General features: G+C 34.4%; 2 protein-coding genes across 3 annotated transcripts; one reads left to right on the top strand and one right to left on the bottom strand.

The window, feature by feature from the left end:
• Positions 1–1,470: 1,470 nt before the first annotated feature.
• LOC102808545 (syntaxin-12-like) lies at positions 1,471–13,733 on the top strand. 2 transcript variants are annotated; one of them, XM_085492658.1, is made up of 11 exons: positions 1,471–1,518; positions 3,386–3,577; positions 7,022–7,105; positions 7,611–7,680; positions 8,119–8,218; positions 8,804–8,953; positions 9,159–9,208; positions 9,375–9,474; positions 9,814–9,886; positions 10,512–10,594; positions 11,380–13,733. In XM_085492658.1, exons 2-11 carry the CDS (start codon positions 3,505–3,507, stop codon positions 11,470–11,472), a joined length of 876 nt encoding a protein of 291 aa, XP_085348784.1. In that variant the 5' UTR covers positions 1,471–1,518; positions 3,386–3,504; the 3' UTR covers positions 11,473–13,733. The 2 variants fall into 2 exon arrangements, with proteins under 2 accessions (XP_085348784.1, XP_085348785.1); XM_085492659.1 differs by having other exon boundaries at positions 7,031–7,105.
• A 6,525-nt stretch (positions 13,734–20,258) lies between these two features.
• LOC100373799 (uncharacterized) lies at positions 20,259–23,997 on the bottom strand. The gene is made up of 3 exons (XM_002731589.4): positions 23,389–23,997; positions 22,339–22,634; positions 20,259–21,722 (listed from the first exon to the last, which is right to left on the bottom strand). Exons 1-3 carry the CDS (start codon positions 23,738–23,740, stop codon positions 21,402–21,404), a joined length of 969 nt encoding a protein of 322 aa, XP_002731635.1. The 5' UTR covers positions 23,741–23,997; the 3' UTR covers positions 20,259–21,401.
• Between the last annotated feature and the right edge of the window lie 383 nt (positions 23,998–24,380).

A 24,380-nucleotide genomic window follows, 5' to 3' on the forward strand; every position in this document is an offset into this window, starting at 1 on the left:
GAACATTAGAAAAAGGGCCAATCATGCCACGGAAATTCCAAAATAAACCATTCAACGCGGACTGCATAGCCCACTACATGTCAAAGTTTGGTGGGTTAATGCAGTCCCTCACTCACGGTCATCCCTGGAGCGACTTGAATGCAAACTTTCCAGCTAAGGTTTTAATATAATGAGTTACACATAGACCCTACAATATGGTTTATTATAGTGGAAATTTATAAATCACTGACCATATTATGTTCTGAATCGTGTTTGTTTTTTTTTGCACACATAATATACCTTTTGAGCCGCGACATCAGTACAACTCACTATTTTGTATTGTTTTGACTATTTCAGTAACTTATATATAATGAATCAAATTTCATTTGAAAACAATAATTTGGTTGTAACAAAATATTATTTACATTTGAACAAAATAGTATTTACATTTGAACAGCTACAGATGAGCTCCGGTTTACATTTAATATTAGGATATTATAACTTATTAACTTTATTAACCGACCAGGCCCTGGTACAAGGTGTACAATTTATTGGAGTTGATGGTATCGCAAAGACGTGGCTGAAAATCCGTCAAATCTTAAATACCAGCGTTACTACATAGGATTTCTTTAAACGACATATCTCATTTTTTCCGCACATATGCGGCGTCCCCCGCGTGTTTGGTCGCTTATTTCGTGATAACGCCGGTGATGGGGATTTGAATTAATCGCTGGTTTTGTATATCATATTTAAAATCATGGCTGTTATGTGAAGCTCGGTTTTCATGTGTTAACGTTATTTACGATGCCTATAAAGAGTGTTACTTCGTAGGTCAGCAACTCAGACAAAAATCCGAAACCAAACGAAATGCAAATAACCAATTCTCACCAAGTTGTGTGCGTGGCGATGAGCACTGAGAACATCATTCGTACCGTGTCGGGCAGTTGTGAGTTGCATTGAGACACCCAACAAATATCTGGGCTGAGTTCTTCCTGTCGCTGGAATATTGAACATGCCGTTTTTAATACTAGTAAATAGCAACGATAAAATAACAACAACAACAAATATAGTTTACATTTATTTGAGTTCAAATTATTATCAGTACTAGTGTTGTATACTGTTTAGATGCATAAGTTTAATCTTACATTCCAAATAAAGGGGACTGTCCTCATGTTAGTTCCGTTCTTAATACAGGTTTGCAGCCCAACCCCATTGATTAAAACATTGTTCGTTACTCACGGGTGTCAAAAGTCTAAGAAGAATATTCTGCGAAGGAAAAACGGTAAAGGTAAACGTTGAAAAATATGGAACCTGATGAGATCTGTATATTTACCTTTCAGCAGTTGATCAGTGAGAATAAGCCACGGGCAATTCTTTTGTGTCTGCTACACTCGCTTCACACCATGCTGGCACAAATCTCCCTGTTATGCAAAACTACTACCCAATCACATGACTTGACCCCGGTTAGAGTTCAACCGGAACGCTTGACGTCATTCCGCACATGCGCAGATTATATCGTCTGGGAAAATGGCCGACAAGGTAAGAAATAACAGTGTTATTTATTGAAAGATAGGGCTATTCGATCTTTATTGTCACTGTCATTTTTTTTTCTCGCAATTTTTTATCGGCGTGTTCTGTCACTTCTTCTCGAACGCTGAGTGGCAAATAGTGCCGGATTTATTGCTTGATTTGTCGCTATCATCGACGCTTTTCACTCGACTCGTCATGATGACTACGGCCAAGTCAGGAGAAAAAATAATTATTGAGTCATTTTGGCTCCGGATTCGGCCCTACCCAATTGCACAGGATCGTAATGCGAAGCGTCCCTATCATTGTGTTTGCCACTGTTTTGGTGAAAATTATTCCTTCAGTGGCTGTAATTATAATGCTGTAATTTAGGCGAATAACAAATGTTACTTTGTCGGTCTTTTACGCGTTCATAGTCTGGTCCGGTCACTTCCGCGTTGGTCACTGGGCGTAACTCAAGCCGTCAATGTAACAGCTTTCTCGAGTTGGATCGCCATTGTGTACCATCTTGTTTCATTTGTAGTGGAGTATTAATGTTAATTAATTTCGATTGGACAGTGGGATTCGATATGTACAGAGTACTGTAGTGTAGTGGGCGTATTGCATTAACCGTGGAGTTCCACGCATTGACAAAACATGTATAAGTATATGGTATGAAATGAACTGTTGGTTAACACAAAAATTTCTTGGGTAACCAATTTTTACAACACTTGTTTTTATTTTGGCGATTTTACAGTTAAAACCATTATCATGAAATGCAGTGATTGTTTACCATACCATTTTTTTTAATTGGTGCAACTGAATTACTGTTTGTTGTACTAGGTACATCGTTGCTCAGCCAAAGAGCATATGTAAATTTCATCAAGTGCTATCTCTGATTGTCCCATCAATATTTTGTTATATAATATGTTGAAGTTAACATTCTGAGAGATCACAGTTTTTTTTTCAGATTCATATAACAAACAATTATTTACAGACAATATGTAATTCCTTTTAGTCATTAGACTAGATTCAGTCTGTGATTATAATAATTCTACAAATTAGTGAATCAGTCTGGGCCTTCTGTACTGGTCAGTCTGAGCAGTCAGTCTGCGTACTGAATTCATGGAGACAGCGAATCAGTGATGACACTAAATTCTGTTTCAACTACGTAGTTACATACCAATTCATAGAAGTGGCTGGATTCTAGGCTATTCACCCATTAGATGCGAATGGGACACTTTGTGATAGCTAAATCTAAAATGAATTGAATTTAAAATGTAATAAAAAATAGTTTTTCACTGAATCATTCATTCAGCAAAAATAGTATAAATAAATTCCAAGTGAAAATAACATAAGTTACAATAGTTAGGAAAACCAGTAAATTCCTTAAAAACCATTTTTAAAGTTGCATTCCTACTATGTCTGATATGTAGAAAACTTTTCACTGAATCCTGTGAGAATCGTAAGACCTTTATATTTTGTACAATTCGTGAGGAATTGTATCCAACAGAAACTATAAAATCTATTTACAAGAACCCTCAAAAATAGTTAATATTGACCTTGAGTGATTACAACATTAGAAATTACGTTTGATTAAACACCACAACATCAGTGTAGACTTGCTTCAGTGCTCCATTATTTATTGCCATACCAATTGATTTTATCATAGTGATCACAATAATCAGTGGGAGGTGTTCTACATATGTAATGCAAAGAGGTAATGTAATGAAAACAACAACAAATTCCAACAATCACAAATTAAATGATAAAACACATTATTTTTTGTTGTTGCTGTTGGTTGTTTTGATCTTAATACTTTGTTGTATTGCAATGAAAATCCTAATGAAGATCGGATTTCAATGCAGATTATCCTAATTATCTTTTTTATCCCTTGCAGGCAATACAGTTTGAATAGAAAAACTCGTTCTCATCATCATCAACAATTGAAATACAATCACAAGAAGAGAAAAGTCTGTGACTTGGTTTCCATCTTGTTTATAAAAACAAACTTTGAAGATGTCGTACGGCAGAGGAGACTTTGGGGGACTCACTGAACCTGGTGGTTATTCCACGTACCAGTCAGCTGATAGTGAGTATTATTATACATCTGTCACCATAATGCTATAAGTTACAGCGTGCCATAATTCTGCAGTATTTTACACAGTATTTTCATCTTACCATATTAGGAAATGCGAATTCCAAATATGAAATGATTATGCGTGTAAGCGTCCTCTAATAATAAAAAACAAACATGGCTGCCACCAATGTTTGACCGAACTCCACACAAAGAAGTTTGCTGATTCTGTTCTAAACATTTTGGCATTCCCATGATGTATCCTTGGAAGGAAAAGATGTATAATAATAAGGTTATTACGAGGATACCTCAAAGTATGCACACAGACAGTACGCCATCGCATCAACCTCGACTGCGTGTCGGCCGATACTCCTGCTGTACTGTTTTTGTGCATACTATGAGGTATCCTCGTATTAACCTCATAGTATCTACCGTACTTCCCCGAGTATAAGCCCAGGGGCATGAACATGTAAAATCAGGAAAATTAGAGGGTGAGCTTATACTCAAGGACCACCTCAGAAAAGATAATTTTTTAGGGGGTTTAAAATTGTAACCATCTTCCCAACCACGAAGTACGTCTTTTTTATTTCCACGACACTTTTTATAATGAAGAAACAAACATGTTCATAAACATTTTATTACAATATGGTTTACATACCGTCTGAATTTACGGTGCAAAAATGGGTAGGGTCTGTGGGAAAACAGTCGAAGGCAAGATCTTTACCATTATCTTCGTTGTGGAACGTTTTCGTTCGTACGCAAACTCTTGATACAAAGTAATTTCCGCCATGGTGTGTTTCATCATGATTTGACCTGAACAACTTCCTTTGACCTAACTGGTCACGTCTTTCATTAACCAATCAAAATGCTGTGTCGTATAGACGAAGTTTTCCGATTGTTTTCCTAAAGCTGTTGATTCGCAATTTTCGAAAGGTAAACTGAGGGTGGAGGAAGTATTTAAACTCTTCACGGTCGCCAACAAGTCATGTCGAAGAATAGTTTGCTCGTTCACATCCTATTCACGAAAGTCTCAATGGACGCGATTATTCGGAAAAGTAAAACGATGTTCAATGACCATGGCAGGTTCCATGACTTGACGATCACATTTTTGGCGCTTCTAAAACTACTACTCAAAAGAAATATGGATTGCTTCAGTATTGCAACATCACTGGGTTCATCCTGAGTAAATAACAGAATAGAAAATGTGCGAACCATGTTCTGTACGTTCGCCAGTCATGCACTCTGAAATTAATGCGAGTTTTCTCGTAAAAGCAGGAACCAAACTACTGTACCAATCACGATTATTATGCAATGAAATACACTTTTTACATGCATATTTGTAATAAATGTCAATGACGCCCCGTAAAAACACCCTGGGCCTATACTAGTGGATGTCCTCGACCTATTAAATGTCTAAAAACAGAGAGTGGGCTTATACTTATAAGTACGGTAAATGTTATATAGATGTGTTGTTTTGTTTTGGCTTGTCACCAAGGTTATATCCAGAAAATAAAAAGTACCTTTATTAAAATGAAAAATAGCAGACAGTAATCCATAGCAAAAGATTTACAATTGTTTTTTGTTGGTTATTCATGGTTACTTTGTAATATTTTGGTAATTTCAACATTGGACAGGTTTGTTGAAATATTTCCTGTCAATAAAATTTTGTGCTTATCTAAAATGTTAGTTAGAGAGGTGGCTGGCTTAAAATAATGTCTGCTGTCACCAATGCAAGGAGATTTATATTTGATGCAAATAGTTACTGTAAAAGGATTAATTATTCACTGGGTTTTAATTTTACTTATTTCGCTGACTGGAAAATTCTGCTGAAAATTATTTATTGGTATAGTAATCTTGAAAAACATATTACTATAGTTATGGAGTTTGTAATTTAGTAAATTGAAATTCCTATTTTACAAACTCAAAATAAGTCTGAAAACCAAGGAAATCACATGCCACAACAGTTTAATTTGTGCCTTTAGAACTTCCTTCAACTACATACAGTCTTTGTTTTTTGGCTTGAATATCTCTCTTCCCATCAGTCACCAAGCTTAGCCAACTTGATTTTTGGAATTCCATCTTATGATTTCTATAAATTCAGTACTATTTGACCTATGTACTGTAAAATCTGTATTAGAAACCGCGGCCTCTATCAAAATGGTACAATGCAACAGAGGGAATGCAGCTTCTATTAGAGCATCTATACATATGAGAAATGGTGAATTTTTGGTTCTCAATTATTCACAAAGAATGGGTGCGACTTCTATCAAGGATGCGGCTTCTAATACAGATTTTACTGTACTGCAATTGATGCATTTCACATGTGGTGAGACGATTGTGACACTTTATTATAGAAAATAATTATAGCATTGCATCAAGGCTTTAGCAGGCACACCATATACAAAATGTACTCATTAGTAAGCACTGGTGTATTTACTTTGGACACTAGATTTATTGCAGTATGTTTATACATGTGACTCATAGTTATGAGTAGATTTCCGATCATCAGTCTTGTGGCGATTCAACAAATCCAATCTACTTGAACCAGTCTGGGAGTAGAAGTTTCTTTGTCTACGATTGGCTACTCTATCAGTTCAAGACTTGCCAGACTGTGCTTTAGTTGGTGAATCTATTTATAGTAGTATGATGACATGACTATATGTCTATGACTCGTACTCTGCTTGTCAACAAAACTTGGACCCATGCTATATAAAGATATTAGTGCATCGTACCTTCATCCAAACACAGTCTTGGTGGTTGTTAAGGTGATCATAATAACAGGTTTGACTTGAAAAGTTAAAAAAACAAAAGTTTACAGACTGACTAGATATCTGCTGTGTTTGGGTTCCCAAGGTGTTCAGTTTAAGCAGGTTTGACTGTGTTTTTTATTTTTACTACATGGATGACTTACATTTTTTCATTATCAATTAGTTGTTTAAAGCGAGGGAGTTGTCAACTGCGCATGCGTCAGATGGCCATAGCGTGTCATTGTTTACAAACAAGTGTTTACCATGAGCATTTGCGTTTTTAGTGTGTGTTGTTATCATCGCTTGAGACTCGATTCTCGCGTGTTCGCAGGTGACAATCCTCCTGCTTTAAGCCAAAAAACATTATTTTGATTCTCGGCCATTACGCGCATCACTTTTCATTTTGGTAAAGTGCGCCGCATATGGTAGAATGAGGAAATGTTTTGTTTTCTGTCTCAGAGGATGTTTTGTTACTCTAAATTAACTTTTCAAAAGCAATATTTGATGAACATTCATCTTGTTGTTGTTGTTGTTGTTTTTATATTAAATAATCTTAATACCAAAAAAATAATTAAAACCATGTCACCAAATTATTTTTCAATTTTATCTAGCGCTTATGTGTGTATAGTATCATTCATGGTCTTTAATAGTTATCATTCATTTTGATAATTGAGATATTGATTAATTTTTTATTTGTTTTCTGCACCCTTCGATCCCACAGGAAGGGACAGCTCCAGTGATTTTACTCGACTTTCTCAAGTAACAAGCAGTAATATACAGAAGATTACACAAAATGGTGAGTGATATTGCAGCTTTCTTGGGTGATGTCCATGAGAGATGTCTAGTATTTACAGAGATAACAAGTGTTCCTAGTGATGTCCAATCCTCGGGGGCGGACATCCGGGCATTTTCACCGCCTGGCAACTCTCGCGGTGAAAACAAAGGCCCAAAACTCGCAGAAAACAGTACTTTGGGATGATTGTTGAGACTCTCCGAACAGTGTAACAAGATTTGCCCTACGTGTGTAACATGTATAAATTTGGTTGTTCAGGATTACTGCAAAGTTGAGTTTGTGTTGTTTTCTCTAATTTTCACCGGCTCTACCGGCGTTCCACAGCAGCGCGCACAGAGCCCATAGAAATGCATGTACAGTGGTGCGCGTCGTAGCAACGTGGAACGTCTTGTGACGTAGCTCCGCCCCGAGGATAAATGAATGAATAAACGAACAAATGAATGAATCTTAGAAAAATACAATTTAATGTTTATCTAAATATTTTAATATGACCTGTGATTTATTGCAGTTGTGTCCATTCAAAAGATGGTCAATAAATTAGGAACGTCTGAAGATAACAATAGCCTGAGAGAGCAATTGTGAGTACATTTCAACTATGCAACTAGTACTATAATTCTGTTGTTAGACAAGATTTATGACTAAAATATCAAGTCATCATATATGGTCATATTTTATTAAATTAATTGTCATACTATAGCCACTTGCACCCACCCTGATTACTACTTGCAGTTATTTTTTATTTGTACTTCATGCCTCCAATACTCTCAACACACAAAAGTTCTTTTTATGCTTTCTCCGATTACTAATTCATCTTAAAATTTGTCGTAAATTTTGAAAACAATTCTCAGTTTACTACCTTTATTAGTGACAAGGAGAGTGTGTTCCCTTTCTACAACTCCTGATCTATATAATAAAACACACCATGATTCTTCAAATGTTCTATTGAACTATTCTAATTTTTCTTTGCAGTCTTTACATTTATCACATTATCTATAAATGTTCTATTTTTGATTCAGACATGATCTACAACACTATACCAATCAAATCGCCAAGGATACAAATAGATATTTGAAAGATTTGGCGTCTTTACCACAGGCACACTCGGAATCTGATCAGGTGAGATGATTATTACATTGTGTCTACCTTATTACATGTAGCTTTAAGAATGTTTCACAAAGACGTTTACACAGAGAGATTATTCTATTATAATCAATTAGCAATAATAAAAACAGCGTAGGTCACTGAACTCATTTTTAAAAACATTTTATGTCTATATTAGGCATTTAATACACAGGCTCTATGAGGAAAATACATGACCGTTTCATATGTGAAAAAAAATGGAGTTTCTCCAAATGGCCATTATGCTCACCCCTGTGTGAATCAATATTTGAACTGGTCAGGATTGTGTGCATTGCATTGCAAAAGTGAAACTGTATTGAACATCCTATCACACAAATATATGCTATTTGCTTGGATGATATAGGGAACAAATTAGACGCGTTTTTGGCTATTTCCTTAATCATATATAGACTTGTACATACGGAATCTAAAAAAGCTTCCTAGTATGCAATGTTTCAAACTAAAAATCTGCCATGCACTCCACCGGTATTACATGTCATTGCATCAACTACATCATACACTAGTAAATTACTGGTATGACACTGCTTACTATCTGGTAATATCTCATGCATGTTTTTGCAGCGACAAAGAAAAATGCAGAGGGATCGGCTGACCAATGAATTCACGTCTGTACTAAATAATTTCCAAGCCATTCAACGAAAAGCTGCTGAGAAGGAAAAGGAAGAGTTCGCTAGAGCCCGAGCTGCGTCCAGAGGAAATGACTTTTCAAAGGTATGAAAGGGATATGTTTGTTATTTTTACTGAGAATTGGTTTTCAGTGTTGTTATGAAATGTAAATCTAGATGCCATCCATTGAATATGCTTCCTTCTACTTTGAATGTTCATGTGTAATGTACTACCACCGACCACCTCCCCTTCCCCCACAAGAAACAAATTACACTGTGATAAAAAAATCATCATTTTCATCTTGTTTCAGAGCCCGTTTGAGGATAACCGCAGTGATGACCAACTAATAGCATTAGAGAGGTAAGTCAGTTAGACACATGTTTAGAAATACATGTAAACCCAGGAGACATTTCTAGTTTCATTTCAGTACCTGGTAGCTGTGAAAAAGAATATGCGTTTCACCTCGGCAGTGGTGTTGCTCGTAATAACTTTTTTTTAACTTTAGTCCTTGCCTTTGTTTTTTCAGTCCCAGATCTGGTAGTGTTGCGCCCTCACAAGTCATGATGGAAGAAGAGATTGACCTTGAAGCACTACGGGAACGAGAAACGTCCTTGAGGAAACTAGAGGTTTGTTTATCGATAATGTCCGATTGTTATTCAGGATGTTGAATTGGTAGAGCAGCGTCTTTTTGTGTGTCAGTTGTATATTTAAAAACTAAGGCAATGGACGCACAAATGACTGGTTCAGCCTCTTCTTTCAGTTGTGAGCGCCCTCAGTAACATAGCAACCAGAGAACATGCTCTGGAACACACAAATTGTCTATTACTTCATAATTTATCCACCATGTCTTTAAATCCTGCTCTGGTGACCATTTTGAATTGAATTTGTCAAATTACAAGTATGTTTGAGGTTTATAAGTCAAAAACAAGTTCAGGTGCCTTAATCAAATATTTGTTACTTTGCAGTCGGATATTCTTGACGTTAATCAGATTTTCAAAGATTTAGCGACAATGGTTCATGAACAAGGTGATATGGTCGGTGAGTGCTAGCTAAATCTTTTTTTTTTGTGGAAAATCTCCTATTTTGCTCGACATGACTGGAATCCTAGTGAGATTACCGGTATATTGTTATTGTTGCAAACATACTTCATAAAGTGTTTGACGTGTGTGAGATTAGACAATTTGCTTCCACTCTCGTCTGCATCGTATCAAGAATAGTGTCATGTTCTGTTCCTTGAGGGACAATTAATTGTTTTGACTACGGTATGTGCAAATGTTGGTGAAATCGGGTAAAAGAAAGGTGTCTGGATTGATAGTCACCCAAAAACCAATTGTTTTGATGGGATGACTTGATTGCTACTGAACTCTGCGTATTAAACTAGACTCCTTGTAGTGTTTCGCTCACTACACGTCTCATCAAGCTATGGTTGTTGCATGTCGTACATCTCTGTTTGTCATCAGACATTTGCATATTGGCAAAAGTCTAAAAAATTACATCAACATGGCGACAGTCGATAGATGACCTTGATGAGATATTACTAGCATTGTACCTAGGCACTAGTGGAATGGCATACATCAACTGAATAACTATTCTTCATAGACTCTAGGATAAGTGATTTCAATTCAGATATATTTCATTGTAACTTGCCATATTTTGTTTACAGATAGCATAGAAGCCAACGTAGACAGCGCGCAGATACATGTAGAAGAAGGAACTCAACAACTGCAAAAAGCAAGGGATTACCAGGTAGGATAACTGCATTTATTTCATTCTCTGTACGTAACTTCTGATATTTTAGCTGTTACACGTACCAAATCCATATTTCTTTTATTAGAAGCAGTCATTTGACAACCATATTCATTCGACTTTAATACCGCTAGAAAAATGTCAAAATATTCATTATGTGGAATATTATGAGGAATACAATCTGTGATCACTGATTATAACGAGGAAAAAAATGGTGATTCGCAATTTTTGCTTGAAGAAAAAATATGATGTCACAGTGCGACAATCTTCATTATGTCCACAATTCTAAATACCATGGTTACGTAGGTCAGTGTAACACTGGACATGATGACAGTAGCGAATGGAAAACTATTATACTAGCTAGCTCTCTCAACGAGATCTCGACAACCGTTTGCAAATATATTACTTTCCAAATCAAAATGCATGCAGTTGTCATTAAAGTTGAAATTAGCATATCATATTTAATATATATACAATATATATACAAAATTAAACGTTGAATGCTCTTGCCTGATTCATCATCATATCGATCATTACCTGTGTTTAATATGAACCATGTCCTTAAAAAAATATCAAAAAGTGTGATGTTAGAGGTCATACATGAGGTCTATAGAGTAATGGCCTGTCTAATGTTGAAAAAAAACTGAGACAGCAATTATTATAATAATGAAAGTTTGATTATTTACTTCAGCGTGAGATAATCCAACAAAGGCAGCCATATTCCCATCATGCACTTCATGGATGTATATCATCATATTATGATATTACATTTTCCTTCTTTACAGAAAAAAGCCAGAAAGAAAATGATAATATTTGTGATCATCCTGATAATAGTTATAGCCGTTATCGGTTTGATTATTTACTTCAGCGTGCGGTAATCCAGTAAAGGCAGCCATATTCCCATCATGCACTTCATGGAGGTATATCATCAACTTGAATTCCTGGAGTAGGAAAAAAAAGGGTACGAAACGTGTTTGAAGGTGTACATTTGTAAATAATAAATTCAATATTGACATGTAGTGAAGCATAGTACAGTGTTTAATAATAGTTGGGTGGTATTATTTTTCAACTTCTGCATTTATTTCCTCTTATTGGTAGAATTTTTCCTCAAAATTACGTTATCTCATTTAAATATTTTATTTTATAATTTTGGCATCAGTTATATTTTATTGGATTGAAAATATTTCAAAAATTACGCCGCAGAACTGCCAGAACTTGTTATTTCAACGTAATGTATCGAAAAAATTCAAAATTTTGTGGTGAATTTATTTTTTTATAATATTTGTGTCATGCTCATAGACTTGCATGTTACACAAGAGATGCATGATGGGCATAAACTCTTCCAATGACCTTTTGAAAGGTCATACATCTTGGTACTTTTACAAAAGTCGCTTAGAATTATTTTATATCTCCTACAGTTGCTGCTTTTGTATCAATGTAGAGTATTTGTGAGAAAAATTTAGCTTTTTAATAATTTCTCTTCAGCATAAAATTGCCAGGATGTATGACCTTTGACCTAAATAACAGTCTGTAACATATTAATCAGCACAATATAATATTTTTACCATTTAAATTGCCAAAAAATGAAAGGTATTTTGTTTTGGGGGAAGAGGTCAAGGGGTTGTTTCATTTAGGTGGTGACCAATGATTTATAAGTTTGATAATTTTCAGTTCGTCAAAATTAATCCTAATTTTATGTATACGGGGGAAGGGAGTGTGAAACACCTTTCGTTTTCTGGTGAACTTTGCCAATTTGAGAACACCCCTTAATCAGGTAGGATTACAGGATGAAATGTACAAACACTACAAAAAAAATACACAGCAAACTTTTCACATTTGATCATCTTCCCACAATGACAAATTCAATGTTCTTGTGTTTATCATTCACATAAACGTATCACTGGTATTTGTATATTGTCTGTGTAACAACAAATTCAATTCAGTAAATCTAATTGAATTAAGTAAATATGCTAATATGGTAATTTACATATTTAATGTAAAGTGAAGTAGTTTGTTTTTATTTTAAGATTAGGGTAAGGGGAGACCAGTAAAGCCAGTTTATTAGCTTTGTATAACACACATCACACCCATGCGCACCCTCAATTTACCCATTTTGGGGATATATCATACTTTGATTGTATTTACACTGTGCTCATTTTTCATTAGCAGTCGAGACACAAAATTAAAACTGTGCCATTTTACATATTAAGTATTTCATTATTTCATTGTTTTTTTTCATTCATCAAGTGTTTTAGTTTCTGTTGGGATGAAGTCTGTAAATTGGAACTATAAATGCAGGTCCCAACAGTCAGGAGTCATTTCTCGGTCGTGCATTGGCCGATCTTTTTCATACTTATGCATGTTGGTTGAATCAAGAAAAAAATGTACTGGTAAAAATGGCTGACTGGTGGACATTTTGGACACAAATAATTTGTTATCTTTGCTGTTTTTTGAAGATGATAGACTTGATATGATGATTGTGCATAATTAGATTGCTGTTGCAAGTCTTAGTTATTTTGAGATTCAAACAAAGATTGCCGACTGGTGGCCATTTTGTTTTATTTGTGTCCATGCTGATTCCTTAACTAATATATCTCCTGATTTATTTGAAAGTTTGCACACAATTACCATACTCATAAGTTATACTGTAGGTTGTGTTTTATGATTGGATTAAATTTGTTGAATTAACAGTCCGTGAACATTACCGGAAATTTCCCTGAGATGAACAGGACAAGGGTGTATTGGTTACAGGTGCCCATCATATTCAGACAAAAATGGCCATCTGGTGTCCATGGTAGTTTCTCTAGAATAAAATAACAGATTCTGTTTAATGTTGTTGGTACACAGAGAATGCATGGAGCCCCTTGATGGACATGTATATCTACAAGTACTGAACATTGAGACTGACAAGCAGTGATAACCAAATGTGGACTGTGCATTGTCAATGCTTGTAGTATTTTTTTTTTGTGGTTAAAAAGAACATTCTTGATGAAATGTTTTCAAAATATATAAGCATATTGAATATATACTATTTTATGTACTTGTATTTACAACAAATATGTAACTGCTTTTATGGAGTCTTGGACTTTGTGTGTAAATGTCATGTGATGCATAATGGAGAATAAACCGAATAAGAAAAGTGTTATGACTTTGGCTGAATTATTTTCACAGCAAGTCAGTTGCTGTCAGAATTTGTCTTAGCTTAGGGAGTCTGATACACTCTTTCCAATACTCTAGCAGCTAACATGTCACCAGTCAGAAAGTACAAACTTGAATTTTTTTCACACAAATTACAACATTTTATGCAGTGAAAATTGGCCACAGCGCCATCTATAGAGTGAATGTACACATGCTTTTGTTTTTTAACTGATAGACAATTCTGAATATTTTGCAATGATGGTTTCCGTCACAGGGGCTCAACAAACACTTTCATTTATAATTGTGCTGCTCTCTCTCAAACAAAATGTATACAGGATGAAGTTTAAAGATGTATGATGTAATTTCAGGAGGGGACATATTATACACTGCTAAACTATTGTCACTCGAATGCAGTATTTATCATTGACCATTAAACCAATACCTGGTGTACTTTCCTGGTAGTATGATAGCAGCCAGTAGGTCCAGGGTGGTTGTACAGGGTAACAGACAATAGTCCACTACATTTCTTGAATTCTAATGATATTTTCACAATTGGAAATTTGAAACTAACTGTGTAATGTTTGCCCAGACTACATACAAGAAGGTGTTTTTGAAAATATATTCTGATTTCCTATTAAAAGGTCATGATTTAGTTTTTTCGGCAAGTTTTTTTCTGAAACTAGACTTAAATTCACCAATGATTGGTCTTAAATATTTCTTCAAAAGGTATTATAAACCATTTATTTTCACCGGCATTTAATTTTCACTATTTTAATGTTGTGAACAATTTTACCGGGTTTTAAGTTCATGAACTTGGCAGGCAAAACAACAAGTTCTGTTATTTTACTTGTTCATGTAAATTAAATTTAGTGAATTTTACTTATCCACGAAAATAGCGAGATTAAAAACCAGTCATGCTGCGTTTCAGTATGTCTTAAAGAGATTTGTAGGATATGTCTTGTACCCATTATTATAAGACAAATATTATACCCAGGAATGTAAACCTATTAATTTTAAACCTACTGAATGTGCTCCAAATTATTATAATAGTGAAATTAAATACCAGTAAAAATTCATACTTTAAAGCAGAGTCGTCACCTGCGCATGCGTCAGATGGCCTGGCCAAAGCGTGTCATTGTTTACAAACAAGCATCTACCCATGAGCCTTTGCATTTTTAGCGTGTGTTATTATCGTCGCTTGGGACTCAATTCCTGCGCGTGTGCAGATGACGACCCTCTCGCTTTAATGGATATCCTGAAATAAACAGAGGTCACTGTACTAACAGGTGAAGAACCTTGGACCAGTTCCAGCGTATTACACATACTTAGCTCGTACAACTCTAACCTGGATACTCCAACAAACCATAGCATATCAATGACAGGATATCATTATTGGAGATTTTATTTTAATTCAATATATCTAAGTCTGCCGGTGCATAATAAAACACTATTCGAATTTCTTTTGTCCTCTTTATTGCATCGGTCAACAGGCCTATTGGGAGAGAATGACAATGACAGTTAAAACATGAATTCTTAACGTTGAATTGAAATTAGCATATACCCCGGTACATTGCACGCATGACTGATTGAAGCGCTATTGATGAGGTTTTCTAAATGATTTCTATTACAGCTATAGTTGTGAAAATATATAAAAAGGTGGAAGTACTGTCAATTGTGTCTGTGTTTATGTTTTCATTTGCTGTATTGTGTTGTGGAGAGCGTTGAATTTATTACAAATGGCTACCGTGTCCTACATTAAAAATAATCAATCTCTTTTCTTGTTCTGGAATATAATTTTAAAGATAGTTTTATTTTCTAAGGTCCTGTACAAAATTGAAAAGTCTTAAATTTGTCTCACATTGATTGTCAAGCAAGGCTTTGAAATTGTTCTTTTAGTCATAAAAAGGTACATAGTGGCAAAATTAAACACTATTTACTCTGGTGTATGTATGTATGTATGTATTAACGCGCGGTGGTCGTCCCACAGTGCGTGTTCGAATTTCATGTAAATAAATAATGTATTTTACACGCATTGTATACGTCGCTATGAGTCCCATATCGAACAGGACGCGGCACGATGACTTCCACCCTTTAAAAAGTCTTTTATATGGGTTACTCTTGCTACAGCAACCCCCCTATCACTCCCAGTAATTACTCCCTTGCGTATATTTTTTGTAAACAGGTATCAGAAATATTGGAAAAAAAAAATTATTTGGGTCTTTACAGAGTTGGGATCACTCCAACAGAGCACAGACATTTCATACATAGCGATACAAACAGGACAATAAACTATATAATTATCATGTTAGCACATGTAGTCAATGAACGTTTATGATTTTTTTTCGCATGGCAACAGTCTATTTATAATGAAGCACAATCTGATTAAAATAAGATCCTAGTTTGGGCTTTTTTTTAATTTTGTGTTTAATTATTTATTTTTAGTATACATTTTCTTTTTATTTTAATTTAATTTATTATTTATTTGTTGTTAGTTTAAGAGTTTTTGTAATCGTGAAAGCGCACAAGGCAATAGTTAAACAAAAATACTGAATCCCAAGTAAGTAACATAAACAAAAAACACAAACAAAATAATTAAAAAACATAGTAAAAGGAAAATAAATATATAAAATACAATAAAATGCACACCGTACAATAAATCAGATTTTAATCAGATAAATGATAGCCTATATATCTTTGTACATTGATGGGTACATTTTTTTCTAAAAAAAAAAATCCCAAGTGAGATTAATGGTTGATCCTCTAATTCTGTACTTTTAGAGATATTATCAGATATGATTAATCAGATTAACTCTATTGTTGTTGTTGGCCAAGCAGTTTGCATTATTGGGTAAATACTGGTAAGCACACATATGTGAAGCCTGTTGCCTAGTACCTAGTATAAACACTTCTAAAATTCAAAGTATATGGTTGCCATAATAACAAACCTGAAATCGAATACATTCTGTAATTTGTTTTCCTCATTTAACCACATATATTCATTTTCAAGAAAAAAAGTGTATCACAAGGGGGTTTATTTTTAATCTTAAGGGACGTTGGAGGTACATGTATTTGTTTTTTTTACAATTATTTTATTCACAAATACCAAAGTACCTTTTTTCAAATATGATTCTTTTATATTTTAGAATTACATTCAACAATTGTTTTTTCTTCAAACAACCCCCCCCCCCCCCCGAGTTACAAATGATTACCCCTGAGGATTATATTATATTAAATTAGTTTAAGTGGGGCATGTTGAACAAGTAGCCCAGGGCTATGTACTTTTAAAGACCAAGCTTTTATTTGTAAAGCTATTGTCAGAACTGGTTATAGCCTTGGTAACTTTGGACTAGGTTTATTGTGATGAGGTCAGGTCGCTCACAAAATGGCAAACATATAATTACCCTGGTATTTCATCCACAATAGACTCCATGGAAAGCTAATGATTGCAAGGTCCATGTATGTATATTTCCATTACACACAAATTACATTATGTTTTTCTGTTTATTAATTTTTAAATTGGAATACTTATAGATCCAATATACTCGAGAACATGTAATTTTCAATATTGTTTTCAATAAGTATATGCACTGGTTGTTTTAGTACATACAATAACTAAGGCCAGACTTTTTTTTATTCCTTGTTTCTCGAATTTTTATGAGGCAATTTTTTTTGAGGAGGGCGAAAAAAAAAAAAATTAATTCTTTTTTTCCATTAGATTTGTGTGATTCTCAAAGAATTGTAAGTGAGATCATTGATCGAAGAGAAGAAATGAAATAAAATTCTGTTCCATGTATAACCTTTTTTCTCATCTGCGCAAGACTTCGGTACTTTGATCATGATACTCCCACGAAAATGCAACTTGGGTTTGTTATGCGGCGGGCGATAAAAAAATGAAGATAAAAATAAGTTTTTTTAGCAATTTTTTGCACTTACAAGTCGGCGGACGCGAGAAATTACGGTGAAATAAAATTTTATTTTTATTTCATTTTTGGCTCCTGTTCATTCGGTGGGTTCACGAAACAAGGGATGATAAAAGTCTGGCCTAACACTGCACATGCGTAATAGTGCTTCTGATTTGTCATCAGTTTAGTCTATAATAAATCATAGTCCAATTTGGTATACAGCATCCAACAACAATATTATCAAATATATGATTTCAATTATATTGCAGCTTTAAAACTACCGTTAAATATCATCACACATACATTTGTAACGTAGGGATTTATGCGATTTATTCAACGTGTGTGAAATTTGAATATTCAATTGTGTCGTGACTGCTCTTAACCTTATTTTTGGCAGAATCAATACACTATCTGTAGGTATATAATTACAGGCAATGGTTAACCTTTTCGTCACCAGACTTTCTCCCCCAAATTTGTCTGCACTTTTTTTTCTAATATTCATCAATATTACTGGAAATGAATCTTAATTTTGGAGCCAACAGACAAAATTTTACTCAATTTTGCTATTTTTGTCCCAATCTTCTGAAAGAAAAGTGCAGACTATAAACGTAAAATTTGTGATAAAAAAAGGGAACTAATGATGAAAAAATTAAAACCTATAAACTCTTAAAAACATTTTGATGTTTAGCTGTTGCATTTATTTTAACATACTGTGGAATACTTTATTTTTGCTGGAATTAATTTTCGCTGAAAAGGTATTTTGGGCGTTTTGCTTGGAATTTATTTTCACTGATTTTTGATGAGATTAATGTAAAATATAGGAAAAAATGTATATTCGCTGGATTTTATTTTCACTGAATCATCCCTTCAGCGAAAAAAGCGAAAATAAATTTCAAGCGAACATAAAATATTCTACAGTATTTGGACCATCAAACCTTACTTCATCAAAGTACCTTAACAGTGTACGAGCATAATTAACAAATATTTTATGTCAGGAGCAAAGTAAAATCTGCACCATAATATATTAATATTGAACAAAATAATCTAGCTGCACCCCAGATAATAAAATAATATAATATTTCTAAACATGATTAATGGTCCACTCCTTAACAATGGATTCATTGTACACTTTAATTATTTGAATTTTTACCAAAAAAAAAGTAAAGTCGTGTTTTCTATGCATAATTTATTGATATGAAATTAATACTGAATCCCAATGAACTAAACTAAAAATATATTTATGTACATTGGCTCTTTAAACGGATTAAATCTGTCACTCGATTTTTTGTGCAACAATAGAGGTCATTGATGGCCTATATTCACTTGCTTAGAATCATAAAAATGAGTAGCTATATATTGAATGTAATCAAACTACCGGTATCTTATTGACTTTTACAGCTCTGCAGCTACCGTTAGTTCAGAATTGATGTACTGTTTAGGATTCAATAGGTTTGAGTTGGATAAGTAAACAGAGAATACTAGTACACTCAATGCTGGAAATAATCAATGCTTGATTCAGTGTTTAATACAAAAAATAATTTGAAATATTCTATAAAATCATTAAGGTCTATGATAAAATTAAGCTTCAATAGACAAGTTTTGAATTCCGCCGTAACCATAGAAACTAGTGCGATCTGGTGTAAAAACAACGCTTAAATGTTTGAAAGTTTACCAGAATGCCAGAAACCAGGAAAATCAGCAATTAAATTGAGCAAGCTTGAAATCACCCCACCCCCCTCCTCGCGTACACGTCGCCTATTTCCGCACTGAAATGGACTGATGGTGCAATAACTGAAAATTATTTATATAAATGGAAACATTTATTGTGGATTTTTGAGAGCAGCTTTCAAGACAGATATACATGTATATCATAACTTGTGAAGAAGTTTTTACTTGCGTGTTCAAAATGTACATTGCCTATATATTTAAAATATCTGTCAATTATGCAAGTAAGTTAATACTATTCAGTATTTGTCCAAATGGCAATTTCACTTGTCCTTGGCTACATAGATTACCTGTAGTTACAAGCCCTGCCATTTTTCAACATGGATTTCTATGGACTCAGTTTTTCTTCTGAATAAGTAATTATTTTGTGTTTGCAAAAATAACAGTTGATTATACAAATTATTAATTATGAACAGGGGTGTTTTTTCAGTTTTTCTTCTAAAAAAATAAGTATTTTGTGTTTGTTAAAATAACAGCATTTTTGAAACAAAAATAATTTTTAAGCGATTTTTTCACAGGGAGCCCATTAACTATAATTAACTGTGCGCCTAGTCTCTATGGTTGTAATTGGCTGTATCTAGTGTAAAAAATTTACACTTGTTTACACCTCCCACAGCATAGAAACTATGAAGGCGTACATTTTATTATAGTTACTGGGCTCCTTGTGATTTTTTTTCTCAATTACTGTGAACGATCTTATGTACTAACATATCATATGATGAATGGAAAAGGTTTGTAGATGGACAGCCCGTGTTCGAATTTCATGTAAACACACGTTATATTTTTCACACGTTCTACGAGTTCCATATCAAACAGGACACAACTCAACAACCACTGATAATTTAGCAACGTTTTAAGGGATTTCTGAATCAAACAACAACAACAAACAACAAACATACTTTTTTTTTCATAAATTAAGCACACTTCTTTATTGTGATCCCATGTGTGTTTATATTCCACCAGGGAATGGTTTCACAAATCGCCACATACTCGTATTGAAAAAAAACAAAACAATACATTAAAAATAAAAAAATAACAGTGTTAACAGAGAAAACACCAGTACACTGCAACTTTTGTTTGTTCTGTTCTCCAGATCTTTGGCAGCTTCCACAGTAAACTGTTAAATTATTGTTGCTAAAAAATATTTGCCGTTAGGGCATTCACAGGAACGGAATTCATGAAAGTCACTGCAGCTTCATGTTCTTTGGACGGTCGTTAAAATAAGCAAACTTGTCTCTTGAAAAGTTCAAACAGTTTACGTCCTTTGTTTTTTTAGAATCTTATCTTTAAAAACTACCTCTATATTTATAAGAATACAAAATTCAAAAAAAAAAATATCTGATTTATTTACAATTTTTTTTCTTTGAAATCTCAAAAAAAAAATACCGGTAATGCTGACTACATCTCCAAATTCTCAGTAAAACTAATCACCTATGGACGGAATACAATCAAAAATACTTATACTACCCTGTGAAGTATCTTAATGTTTATGATTCTAATTATTATATATTGCTCTATATCAAAACAATTTCACATATAAATGAGTTTTAACCAAACCAAGTGAAATTTTGTTACAAATTACGCTATATGAGATCGCCTGCCAACATACGGAGACTCAACTACGTGTTGATACTACTTAATATTTCAACTGTTTTTATAAAGTGACGTCTTTCAAAGCATTCATCGAAGAAAAAAAATGCATTTTTCCCAGTTCTTGTCTAAATATTATAACAAGTTAGCACCAATAACCATCCAGTTTCAATCACTAATATTGAAACATGCAGTTTCCATGGCGTATTGTAAGCGTGAACAAATTCTCTGCAACTTTATGAATTATGTAAATGTCCATTACCCCTGAAAAATCTTGAAGTTTGTTAACTTACAAATTGTTTTCGCCCTGTATTTGCAGAATAACATTCAAATTTAACAATTTTAAATACTAGTACTTTCTTTTTCTAATTATTTCAGTTTTGCTTATGTACAATTATTACTATTTGTATAACATTCTTTCAAATAAAGGGCGAAATTCTCAGAATTGTTTGTTAGACAGGAATGGTTGGATCTACTTGAAAACCTTCTAAGTGTTCGTTTGCTTGTTCATTATTATCTCCTCTGGCTGCTGCCTCTGCTTGTCGTTGCAGTTTAAGTTGCCGAACTCGCTCGGCATGTTCCTTCTTCTTTTGCATTTTTTCCTTCAACGCTAAAGCTTGGGCTTCTCGTTTTTCGGCAGCACGATCGACTTTGTCGATTATAGCTTCCTCGGCTGCCTTTTGTGACTTTTCAAAAGTTGCCAAGGCATCATGTACTTGTTTGTCTTTGTTAAGTTGTGCCTGTAATTTCTCCTTCATTTCCTGCTCTTTAGCCTGCAAAATGAGAAGATGAAAACAACATTACTAATTTATCAAAATCAAATCAAATCCATACACATTTAAATTAAATTGCATGTCAACAAACAAATGTTTCTTCTGGTCAATTTTATTATTTATAGCAGCTTTTTATTTTTGTTTCATTCAATTTAAGATTTTCATGAAACTGAATTTTCTTTCAATGTTTTTCTAAAATTCTGACAAAAACACAAAACAAGGTGTTCTGCATGTAGCCTCCAGAAATTATAAATTAGGGAGAGGGGGGGTCTTACACATGTTGTATTGCATGAAGCAGTGCAACCAATGGATGTGGCATTTCAACAAATGTCTAAATGTTGTATAAATATGGTACTGTAATTACATAGGTTGCTTGACTGAGAACAATCCCAAAAGTTTTTGTAAACAGTTTTAGTCAACTCATTATTCGCATAAATTCAGAACAGAGAAAAATATATTGTGAATATAGCAGTAGTACCGGGATAATAAAAATGACCTTACATACTAAAGGATTCACACTGACCAAAAAACACTTCCTTTTTTTTCCTTTGACCTTTTTACTAATATACATCTAAATGTATTTTGTAAATATAACAAGAAATAACACAAAACACACCTTTCGCCTTTCTTCTGCGGCTTTTAACTTTTCTTCCAACTGTTCTTTTGTAAGGTGCTTTTTCTTTTTATGTCTTTTCTTGAGTCGTGCCAGCCGGGGTGGAGCTCTTCTGATTGGTGCCAATCCTTCGTCACCAGACAGCATTACCTCAAATGCTACAGCCCGTGATTGCGGTCGTTCCGGTACAGAGGACAGTAAACCCTGCTGTTGTAACTCTTCAAGAATAGAAGCCGTGTCTCGGTTTTTCTTGGCACTACGCTGTCGTACTTGTATTTGTTGACCAGATAGCATAAAATCTGTAAAAAAAAAATTAAATAATAATTAGCATAAAATGATATATTTAAAAAATATTATTATTAGCATAAAAGACATTAACAAGATTTAAAATGTCAAATTAGAAATATTTTAGATTAATGTATATCAAATAGTAATTATCTAAATACAAGACATATTCCCACAGATTTTATATTTTTAATGAATTATTTCTATTTAATTTAACCCCAAAATAAAATAAAACGGTTTTAAAAAAAGTATTCAAGCTCTAAATAGAAAACGTATATATATTTAAATATTATTTAATTTTCTGCCCTCCATAAATGCATACATGGCAACGTTTATGGTAACGAGTTGTTTTGATGACCCCGTGACCCCAACATGGCGGCGACACAGCTACAAAGCCTGAAAAAATGAAACACTACCATGGTAAAATTAATAAATACAAAAATTTCCGTTAAATTATCAAATATTTTGGAGAAAATGTTACATTTGTTACCCATTTACTGAATTTAAAGTATAGACAAATTCATTCTGATATTTTTTTGAAACGGAAATAAAAATACAATTTTTATCAGCCGGTGTTCAGATCGTGCCTTCGTTATTGTTACTTAATATTTGTGTACGAGCAGACCGAAATGTTCTGGTGTGACTTGTATCAAATCATCAATATACGTGACAATTATAGAGATATTCCTATAGAATAAGTCGTAATCGTGCTGCCGATACGATTGATCTAACAATCACCCGGATCATGTGTTAATTTTGTTTTCTCACCTGGAGTGTCCGGCCGATCTCCGGCAAGCTTCTGTTTTTGAGGGTCGGAACCTTCCGTAATAACATGCGAATAGTCCTCGCCTAAACCGCTGTCGCAAGTACGGGACGAAATCTTGCTTGTTGCTGACCCCACGGCTCTTGTGGGTCCCTCCGGCAAATCGTCGAGCGAAGAGTCGGAGCCCGATCTCAGCGTTTCACCAGACTTGCATTCCTGGACGAGGAATACATTTCCTTTGGCTTTCTTTCCCGATCGTGGTTTGCCACTCGACGGTTTCTTGTTCACGTCTACCGAATCAACCCAGGTGTCGTTGGTGTCGGCGACGACAGCCACTTTAGACGACTTGCAGCCCATGTTTATCGAATGAATGTGCACTGGACGGAAATGGCAATGGAAGGTGGCGTTCGAGAAAAGAAGGTCTTAGTTTTGTTCTGTCGTTCTACGAACCGTGTGTGTGTCCCTTATGAGTCCATGTACTGTTTTTGAAGCTCACTGAATGCCGATGACACACACCTATAAAGACGATAATTCGGGAACAAAATACAGCGAAATAAAATCCACAGCTCGGTTAGGTGGCTGCCTATGCTGTCATACAGGAATGAGCTCAGGCTATTCGTTCGAATAATAAAGATACACAGTGCCGTTCACGACTATATCCGATATGTCGGCATTGCTGATTGGTTAGGAACGTCACTACGTAAACAATTTGCATGGCCAGCTTCGTTGCCATGGGCTCCAAGCCAACAAGCAACAAATAACAAGCGCGAACACAGGTCGAATATATCCGAAGATCACCGAGAGCGCCCCCACAAGGACGGATATAGCTTCAGCATAAATTGTATTATTTTTAAAATGCAATCTACTCATGAATGCAAATATCCAGAATCTATTCATTTTCCAATGGATTGTACTTCCGGATCACCAGCCCAATTTTCGAGAAAATGAATACTAGTAGTTGCCATGTCGACAGTATTATAACGCTTTTACCATAGGT

The sequence above is a fragment of the Saccoglossus kowalevskii genome, chromosome 18, assembly GCF_978046115.1.
Source record: "Saccoglossus kowalevskii chromosome 18, keSacKowa6.1, whole genome shotgun sequence".
Lineage (NCBI taxonomy): Eukaryota > Metazoa > Hemichordata > Enteropneusta > Harrimaniidae > Saccoglossus > Saccoglossus kowalevskii.